General features: G+C 37.2%; 3 protein-coding genes across 3 annotated transcripts; all 3 read right to left on the bottom strand.

Annotated features, from left to right (window-relative positions):
* Nucleotides 1–621: 621 nt before the first annotated feature.
* Nucleotides 622–1696, bottom strand: LOC125221789 (myb-related protein 308-like). Its single transcript, XM_048124040.2, has 3 exons — nt 1532–1696; nt 1315–1444; nt 622–1193 (listed from the first exon to the last, which is right to left on the bottom strand). The coding sequence occupies exons 1-3, from the start codon at nt 1662–1664 to the stop codon at nt 824–826; spliced, it is 633 nt and encodes a 210-aa protein (XP_047979997.1). The 5' UTR covers nt 1665–1696; the 3' UTR covers nt 622–823.
* A 1404-nt stretch (nt 1697–3100) lies between these two features.
* On the bottom strand, nt 3101–4958 carry LOC125221788 (basic leucine zipper 2-like). Its single transcript, XM_048124038.2, has 6 exons — nt 4812–4958; nt 4291–4655; nt 3946–4079; nt 3783–3858; nt 3591–3717; nt 3101–3526 (listed from the first exon to the last, which is right to left on the bottom strand). Exons 2-6 carry the CDS (start codon nt 4612–4614, stop codon nt 3327–3329), a joined length of 861 nt encoding a protein of 286 aa, XP_047979995.1. The 5' UTR covers nt 4615–4655; nt 4812–4958; the 3' UTR covers nt 3101–3326.
* Nucleotides 4959–5331: 373 nt separating this feature from the next.
* Nucleotides 5332–10101, bottom strand: LOC125221787 (ran-binding protein M homolog). The gene is made up of 10 exons (XM_048124037.2): nt 9599–10101; nt 8922–9068; nt 8656–8742; nt 8501–8546; nt 7758–7834; nt 7209–7368; nt 6837–6905; nt 6441–6500; nt 6029–6115; nt 5332–5907 (listed from the first exon to the last, which is right to left on the bottom strand). The coding sequence occupies exons 1-10, from the start codon at nt 9997–9999 to the stop codon at nt 5632–5634; spliced, it is 1410 nt and encodes a 469-aa protein (XP_047979994.1). The 5' UTR covers nt 10000–10101; the 3' UTR covers nt 5332–5631.
* Nucleotides 10102–10362: the final 261 nt, after the last annotated feature.

The following is a 10362-nucleotide window of genomic DNA, read 5'->3' as shown; positions in this document are numbered from 1 at the left end:
AACTAAAAATATGATAGTAGTTAAATATCAAGTCTAATATCTAATTAATGACCTATTAATTGAAGCATCAAATAGTATGACCTTTTATCTACAATAATAAACTCTCAAAGTTCAAATTTCACCATTCCCTCAAATAATTTCATATATTTTTTAGATATATATGTTGCATAATTTAGACTTCAATTTATGGCCTCAAAGATCCTCAATCCATATATTCTAGCGTCACTAACTTTAATTTGAACATAACATAAACAAAATTATAAAATTGGATACTTGTTTGGTGCGTTTAAAAAGTTTAGTGGAGTTAAAATTGTGAATTATGCGAAAAGAATTTATAATTCAAATGACAAATATTAAAATGAATTTAAAAACGAAAAGGTTGAACTACTCTTTTCGTTCAAATTAGTACCAAAAACAAGTACTTCAGTACATGATTAGTACTATTCGGCGGTGTTCGGTTTGCAAGATAAAATAATACCAGAATACAATAAAGGATTGAGTTGTGAGATTATTTCAGTCATACCTAGAGGATTAGCTATAACTGATTATCCCATGGTTATTGATTTGTGAAGTTGAATCTCATGAATCAAACACACAACAAATTTAATTTCAGATACAATATTGCAAACTGAGCACCCTTCGTGAATTAATTTCACTAATTCCATACATTACAATTAACCTCAATACATCTTTTTCTAAATTAAACATAATACATCAGCAGTTTATATTAACACACAACAACAACAAAAAAAGTAGTGTATATCTAAACCTATAGAAATCAATTAATGTATAATCTTATAAGATTGGCAATTAATGCACAACTCTATCCTCTCAAGAAATCATAGCAAGATTTCAAATTGAAAGACTCATTTTTCCTATACTTATTGGTGTGACATGAAATTCCTATACACAAATTCAAATCCAAATCCAAATTCAAATCAAGCCCGCCGCCGCCGCCGTTTTCCTCCTCCTCCGTGGTGGTGGTGCTGGCGTTGTCGGCTGAAGAGGAGTTGTTTTCTTGAGGTGTAGGCGGCGGAGTTGAGTCGATTTTTACGGCGGCGGAGGGATTGATTGGGCGGTGGGTTAGTGGGTCCATGCCACGGCTTAGAAGCTTGCGTTTGATGTGCGTGTTCCAATAGTTCTTAATCTCGTTATCTGTTCTTCCCGCCAATCTCCCAGCTATCAAAGACCATCTGTCACAAATCAAAATCAAATCTTCAAATTCTACTCAATAAAAAGAGCAATTTTAATGAAACATTTTTTTTATTATCCTATTATAAACGAAACGTTTCTAAAAATAGAAACAATACTAACTTGTTTCCAAGCAAGCTATGCAATTTGATAATGACGTCATCTTCTTCTTTGGTGAAATTGCCTCTCTTGAGATCAGGCCTCAGATAGTTTATCCATCTCAATCTGCAGCTCTTTCCACATCTCAACAATCCTGCAAATAAAAAAAAAATTAGAAAAAAAAGAAAAAAAAAGAATTAATTAACGCTTGATTTTGAGACATGCATGAAGGGTGTTGTACCTGCAGCTTTAGGAAGGGAACGCCAGCCGCCCTCACCGTGAGCGCGGATGTAGCTGATCAGTCTCTCGTCTTCTTCTTTGCTCCAAGCTCCCTTGTTTGTGTGTGCCTTTTCACAGCAAGGCGATCGCCCCATTTCTTCAAAATTATTTGTGAGAAATGAAATAATATGTGTGTTTATATATGTAGAAGAGAGAGATGGATTTGGCCAAGTTGGTGAAAAAGACAAGTTAGTTAATAGATGGGGTTGGATTTGGTGAGTAGGTACACTTTAACAGATCAGTTAGCATTCCCATTTCTCTCTCCATAACCGATTACTCGATCTGTCCCATAAAAATAAAAACTTTGAAAATAACACAAATTTTAATGCGAAATTGTTAAAGAAAATGGGGTCATATTTGTGAAGTTGACTAATTTTGTGGGACATCCTAAAATAGAAAACGAAATCTCGATTCTTGAGTTGTTTCACATCATAAAGTGATTATGAAGTAAATTGGCATTGAAGATTATATGTCCCACATTTTCATCTACTTCAATTAATGGGGGGTGGCCATGGTAGGTGGGGGTTACTAATTTAGGTGCCTAGTTTTCTTGATTTTCATTTGGGAGTTACGATCTCTGATCTATTAACGTCTTGCCAACTGAATTTCGTTTTATCATCAAGTTTCGATTAATCGGTTTTTTTCGTTATTGAGAAAAAAATAATGTCTCTTTGCATGTACAAGTTGGACCAGTACCAAACTGCAATTAATGTGAGATTTTAGACATAGCAGGTAGAGAGCACATGGCTCTATTGTCAACTATATTGAATTTTTAAAATTTTGATGTTTGCCTAAGCTTGCATTATTGAACATTTGCCTAAGGTTGAATTATTGAACACTTTCCCTAACATCCAATAAATGCTAGTAGTAAATCAAACATGGAGTACATTTTAGTTTTGTTTTAAAGGGGTCACATTGCAACCACATTTTTCTGCCTCGTTGTTGCGACCAACGCTGGCAGGGCTCTCTCGCGCGCAACCTTGCTCAACACGTCACCCACAGACTCGAAATATTGATCACCTCACACGTGTTCTAACACAAACACAAACACAAACACAAACACAAAACACAAATACGAACACGGACACGGACACAAACATTAGCACAAACTCAATCATAAACTAAACAAAGGGTTCTAAACAAGCCAGCAAAACAGAGTTTAATTAGTTAACTTGAAACCAATGTTTGACCTAATTAGCAGAGTATTAATTGAAAAAAAAATATAAGTTCACTCGGTCTCACACGCACGCAGTCGCACTATTACGCACGAACATTAGTGCGTGCATGAGCGAAAGAGAGAGCGATATACATAATTGCGCATAGTTATCAAACCTAAACCAAATTTGAATGCATAACCAATATCAAAGTTTAAAAACAAGCTCTTCAATCTAATGGTCTATAAATTGCTAATTTTCGAAATATAAGAGCACAAATTCGCTAAGGGGTATATTAAACAAATTCACGAAAGAACTCTCCGAACGAGTAGTTTGTTCTTACATCGCTTTCTCAAGCGAAGAAGGAAACAAGCAAAGGAAATGGAAATGTATTTTTTGATAAAACAAGTAAAAATCTCCTTCAACTAGAACTCAAAAAACCACTTTTTCATAATCAGTGTGTCACTTCTATTAGAGAAAGCTGCCTGTATAATTAACTCACTTGATAAAACTAGTAGAAGCGATAACGGTCGTGGCAAAATCTGCGCTAGTACTAAAAGAGCGACGAAACAAAAATAGTAATATAACCAAACTAGTACTAATTTAGACGCGAATGGGACCAATGTTGGGGATGGCATCCTTGGTCTTCATGGCAATACTATGGTTGACATGATCGTCGAGGCTGGTTCTGCTTCGCCTGTGTTTAGGAAGTTGGTTATGTTGCGGATGCATTTGTTGTTGCTTCTGCATGTGATATATAGACTGCAGCCTCCCGATTTCCCGCTCCAGAATTCCTTGCTCCCCTGCATTTTCAGAGGTTAGTTTTCACACCACGAAACGAGAAAAAAGGACGGTAGAGATTGTCACATTGTTTGATCATCTGCTCCTGGGAGATGCTCTCGAGCCGCTGCCTCAGTGCTTGGTTTTCCATTGTCAACAGCATGTTCTGTTGCTCCATGAACTCGAGATCGGCTGAGACTCCAGCTCCTTCCGCCTGTATTATGTGAAACAGTCAGACTCGAATTTGAGACCTTTGGCCTTTTGTCTGTTTGAAAATACCTTGAGAATCTCGATAGTCCTCTCGAGATGAGCTATGTATTGAAGCTTCCTTATTCTCGACCGCTGAGCATTGTGCCTGCGTTTTAGTAACGTAGATTTTATAACGATGTTTTGAGCTTATAAGAGTCGTTTTCCAGACAAAACAAACGTTAGCGGAACTTACTGCTTGGCGCGTTTTAACTCTGTCTTCGATCCAGCAATCTTAGCTTGAGAGTCGGCGGATTCCTCGACGTTCTGTGCGCTAGACTCATGTCCGCTACGTTCTACAGCTACCGAATAAACCACTTCTCCCGAATCCTGCAAAGTCGATGGTTTCGTTTATGAGGATATTTGTGTTTGATAGAAAAAGGGTGGGAAAATATAGGACACGTTCGGCTTTCTTGGTACCAAAAAGTCGTGTTGGCAAGTTGCCAGCACGACTTTTAGGTAACCAGAAATGAGACTTAAATGACAAAATGAGACTTATTCACGCAAACGTGTTTTGAAAACACGGTTTTGTGAGTTTTACCTTTGTGTCCATATTTTTAGGTCCGGGAGGGGATCCGAAATAGGCGTTGACAAAATCGGATTCGTCGTCCAACACGAACGCCTCCGCTGCCAAGTAAGCACAAGAATCGCTGGCTGAGCGGCGGTGGCCTCTGTAGAAGAGAGTTCTCGTGTCGCTAAGAAGATCGTCCAGCCACGAGGGCTGCTCCTCCTCGATCACCACCTGCGAGGGGAGGTTTGGAAACCTCCCCGATTGCATCGGCCCAGCAGGGTGGGAGGAGAAATGGGAAAATGGCAAGAGCTTCCCATTTTCCCTAGATTTGGCCCTGCCACTTGTGCTTTCCATTCCTGCTTTTGCTTAAATGGAAAATTAAATCCCACTTTTATCTGAAAATATACATTATTATCAGAATTCAATCAGATTTTACATTGATTCAAAATTCATGATTCTGATAAACAACATGCAACGTATATGTGTTTTCTTGCTATTAAAAGATCATATAAACAAGAATGGGCCTTTGGCTTCGGATATTAATCACTCACTTGGCCGGCGTTCACTTCAATGATGTCGAACCGCCATCAACTCCAGAAATCGAAGCTCCGGGAGTTGGGGGCGTAGAGTGCAAAATGCAGAACTGACCAAGCAGTATAGCCTTCAAAATCAGGTTGCATATATATAACTCATTTCATACCTCTATTTAGAGACAGAGAAGGAGCGCAATTTGCGAAGATAGGCTACAATCCAACCACATTCTAATTCCAACATAGATCCCAATATTTACAAAGCAATACATTTTCATCAAATAAATAGTAAAATATAATTAGATCAGCCTTATTTAATTACATATTTTTTGTGGGTAAAATGAACATGAATTTAAAGGGACGTGCCACGGAGGACTCAAACCTAAGACCTTTGGCCTAGGGGCATTACCTCGACGAACATTACATCTATTCAAGATTCGTCCCTTTGCATTTTATCTTATTTGCTGGTGGATTTCATCATGAAAATATATAGTCTTTTCAAGCACATATTAAGGAATCAAACATGAAATGAACAAACACATTTCAGTGGAATATGAGACAACATATGGTTTGAAAGGATATGAAGTTCATGTACATACTTATGGAATATAACCAAAGAGAATTTCAACCTGTACAAAACAAATTTACTCGTCTCTCTCTCGAATTACAGTATTATGCTAACCCCAATTCATTCAGCTACTACCTTCTGCGCACTCAAATCACACGGTGTCGACATAGAAGATAGGATCGAGAGATTCTTTGCGAGCTACCACCATATGCTATCAACGGCCAGATGCAGCACATAGGATAGTTGATATGACAGCAGCAACTCGAGCAGGCTTTAAGCTTTCTTACCACTCTTCAGGATTCTGCTCAGTCGGAAGGCTTCACCTTGATCCCCATTTAGGGACCTCTTCTCCAGAAAGCAGACCGTAACCTGTCGTATCAGTCTCTCGAGAGATGAGTGCTTGCAAAGGGAAGGGTCTTTCACGTTCGGATTTGTGGACAAAATGATGGCATTTACTGCATCCGCCACCAGCTCCTTTTGAGAATCACCTAGAAGGTATCCAACAGACGACTTGCTTGGTTGGTCATAAGCCAGTAAAGCAGCACAATCCTAGCACAAGAATACAATGTTACCGATTAAGGATAGAAGATATCGATGGCTGTAAGCTCAAAGTCCAATATATATATATATATATATATATATATATATCTGCTATTCTGCTTCTACTTACCTTAACGAGATCATCAAATGCTGAAGACTTCTTGAACTTGTCAAACTCCCTTCTCCCATACAGTACAGCTTCTTCTAGCTTTCCATCCTGTAGTGTAAGCAGACATGATTATAAAATTGCGACATTATAATTTATAATGAAGGGTCAATTGGTGGCCAACATGGATTTATGAGATTATGCAAATAGACATCTTGCCAAAATAACTACAAGAGTTAAAGGACAACATAACAAGATTACACGGTCATTTTCATTTATCTAAAGAGCCAGAACCCTTTTTCTAGGAACAGCATACATAATTATGTTTACCTAATACCTATATAAATGTACGAGGTAATCTCTCAAGATCATTTCAGGCATCATATTAAATCAACTAAACATTATTCTGACAATAATTGCACAAGAAGATTATTACCCGAACAAGCTCAATGAATTTTTGGCAATGTAGCAAAAAGCAAATAGTTGATGTGCCATCCTGCAGGAAAGAACAATTATCAGGATAGTGTAATGAATATGAACCATAGAAGTAGCAGAAAGTTTTTCATTACTTTAAACCAAAAAGGTTAGTTTTGGGAAATGGTTGTATGCTTCCATCGCAAACAGCAGCTTAACATTCTTTACAGAAAAAATAGTGGAAGTAATGATACTCTTTCATATATATGGAGGCACAAAATTTATTTCCAGGTGTGGACTCTTCATGCTTATATTGTGTCCATTATATTTAATTGGGAAATACATGAATAAGAAAACCCCATATTTCCAACTCTATAAGTATGCATATAGTGATATAAAGAAACGTAAGATCATTTACCTCAATAATCTGTGGATACCACTGTCCAAGTGTAGAAAACGTCTCATCAATCTTGCCAGACTTTATTAGCTACAAGACAAAAGAAGATGGAAGTTTATCAAAGACTTCTATGAGCTCATTTCTGATACAATTTTTTTATTAAAGCTAGAATAGATGGTTTCATGAGCTTGCACCTATAAAATAGGTACTACATGTCATGTAAAGGGATTTGGTTTATAAGGTTTATCACAGAATAGCAAGGAGATGATTTAAAAAATTAAACCGACATTAGTCAGAATATTATTTAAAAATATGACTTGTGGGCTTGCATGCTGCAGCATTTATAACTGCCCACATAGAGTGGTTAAACTAGAAACATAATTCAGGTTATACCTGGCGAATAGTCTTCCTCTCACTTAACGCATACATCTCCTCCTCACTAACACCATTTTCTGGAGCTACAGAGATGGGAGGCACAGTACTTTGCCCGGCAATGTCAAGCAATTTCAGAGTCTCTTCGTATCCATTGTGTTGTAAATATGATCGAACTATCCTGAAAGCGAAGTGACAGGAACTAATCAGTTGCAAGTCCTAATTTAAAGACAGAAAATAAAATTCACATATCTCATTGTCAAGATTGTATAGATGCCAATTGCCACCATTGCAAATTTACTCTAAGTAAAAGATGTCAATATCGTGAATGCTAAGTATTTAGCTCTAAAGGAGGCAAAATACATTTGAGGATTATTTCCAAAGAATTTTAATCAGGAAAATTTCAAATTCACGTGGAGAAAAAAACAACAGATTTTCATTAATAGACGTACGAAGTGTGATTGTTGTTAATGTAAGGTCATAATTGATAACTTATAGTATGAGTTTCATCTGAAATCACTAGTAATGGGTATTTGAAATAGTGAACTTACTGTGATGGTGAGAACTTACCCATAACTAGCATCCGGTGGTATTGAGATATTATCAATCTTTACTTGTTGCTTAGCCCTCTGTTCCGCTTCATACGCCTAATTAATAGATCAAAACATGCAATATATCATTAGATAAGTAGTACAATCCCAAAGTATACAGTATCATTCTTCACTACTCCATCTGAAATATCTCCGAAAAGACACAGCAAAATATTCTGAAGGTAAGGAATTTAAAAATGAAGTGAAAATCCAGTGTGTTCAACACGAGCAACAAAATATTGCATCATGTTAATGTCTATCTTGATTATTGTCACAAATTCAAGACATTAATCGAAGAAAATTACATTGATTACACCAAGAGTAGATGAAATGAACATAAATAATACTCCCTCCATCCGATTATAAGTGGCATCTATACCACTTTCGGTTGTCCACTTTTTATACAAGAAAGCAAGTCAATTTAAAGGACACCGTCACTTTACACACAAAACACATTATTTCTTAATCCCTGTATCCAAATCCCATCACTTTACACACAAAACACAACTTTCTTAATCCACATGTCCAAATCAAAATATAACCAGATAGGATTTCTACTAGTATATTTGACTATTATGAAATAAGTCTGTATGTATTTCATTTTTGGCAGATAACACAAACTAACATGGCTTAGGCATATGTGATGACAGTGAAACAAAGCAATCCAGCTAGCTCACTTAGAGATTGGTCAACGATTATTGAAGAAAAGAAAGTAAAACTTACTTTGAGATCAAAGACAAATGGATCTTGTCCAAAGTTTACAGTAACCCTGAACAACAATGCAACCAACATTCAAACAATAAGTAAGGTTTCCTTATAACTTTCCTTATGACAGAAGTTGCAGAGAAATAGGAAATATTTCATTATGATACACATACTCCTCATTTTGGCTATGGACGGCAACAGTAGGAAACACTGGACCCTTAACTTCCTTATAGACAGAGCCTACTAAAACTCCATTTTTCCTGGTAGAAGGCAATAAAATTCAGAAAACAACAAACGGATAAAATAACAGTACGAATAAATTATATAGACCTACAAAAAGAACTCAAAAACACATAAATAGTTTAACAAGATGCTGTGAGCATCTATTTTCACACGTATTGAAGGCTAACACTCTAAAGCTCAATCAACTATATCTTACGTGAAAAAGAACTCCTGCGTAGCATAGTTGATACCTCCACCAACCGTATCGCCAGTTGTGAAAGTCGGGCCGAATGCCTCACCTTTTCCATGTCCACGGTAAAGGAGTCCGTCATCACCATGATATCCACAACTGTTTGCTTCCCAGCTGCCAAACCAAGAAGCGTCATTAGAAAATGGGAGTCTGTCATCATCATGATCTCAAAATCCAAAAACAATAAGTTACTTAGCTACTTATTTAAATAAATAGCCATTGCATGTTGTATCACATTCTAAAATCATGTAAAACATGAATTGATATGGTCCATTTCTTCTACTTACCTCAAAAACAATATCAACACCATAGAAAACCGATGCAGTCAAATAACACTCCTTACAAACAAGCATTCCACCTATTGCAATCAGTCATCCTAAATTCTTAAATAGCTACTAATTTCGGTAACTAGGCATTGCATTGCATTCTTAAATCATGTAAATTAGAAATTGATACAATAACACTCTTACAAACATGGTCCAAAGCTAGTAGCATCTGGCCTTAATCAAGCAGTCATCCCAAATTCATTAGCTATTCCAACTAATTCCTAATTCTGAGCCACAGACAATCAAGAACTACTACAACAATTTCTTCACATAAACCCCAAAACACAACCCCTTAAACGGCAATAAACCAAGAATTACCCTGGTTGACGGCGGACTTTGAAGGCAGAGGTCGTAAATCCTATCGCAATCTGCCCTTTCGCCCCCGCATTCTTCACAAAAATCTCAAAATAATAAAGCATCCTCTTCAGCGGCGCGGCATGATTCGCCTGCACCACTCCGACGTCGTGCCCGTGCAAATTCACGTTCGGATACAGCAGCGACAGCTTGTCGTGGCCCACCACCGAGAACCCACCCGAGCTATTCAGCGTGTCCAGCGCCGTCGGCTGTTCCTCCTCCTCCTCATCGTCGTACAATTCGGATTCGGCACCGGTTTCGGGTTTTAGGGCTAGGGTTTTGGAAGTGTGGCACCAGAGATCGAGGAAGTAATCGCCAATTGAATCTTTCGCCGGAATTTCGCTCTGCGAAGTCGCTTCAGACATTATTGTCGCTCAAATTGGGGGATCAAGATCGCATTGAATGATTAAATTTGGGGATTTCGGGATTTAAGATTGCTTCTGAAAATGAGGAACTGGATTTTAGTTACACTGTGATTACTTCAATAACGCTTTTCAGTTAGATCGTCGAAATGGATAAACATACTAAAATCGCGTCAGCGACTTTACAGAAAATAAAAAAATGAAAGGAGAGAGATTAAGAGTAGCAATTTATGTTATTTTAAAATATTGTTGATTCAGATAATTTTAAGAACAAATACATGTTGATGTAAATTAAATTTTCAGAACAACATGCTTGCAAATGTTGAATGGCATATTAATATCATGCAATAATATATATTGAAATTA

Source organism: Salvia hispanica, chromosome 1 (genome assembly GCF_029641045.1).
Source record: "Salvia hispanica isolate PSC_SH4W2 chromosome 1, Shi_PSC_v1, whole genome shotgun sequence".
NCBI lineage: Eukaryota > Viridiplantae > Streptophyta > Magnoliopsida > Lamiales > Lamiaceae > Salvia > Salvia hispanica.
The sequence above is the reverse complement of the archived record's forward strand: the minus strand, read 5'-3'. Positions and strand labels throughout refer to the sequence as shown.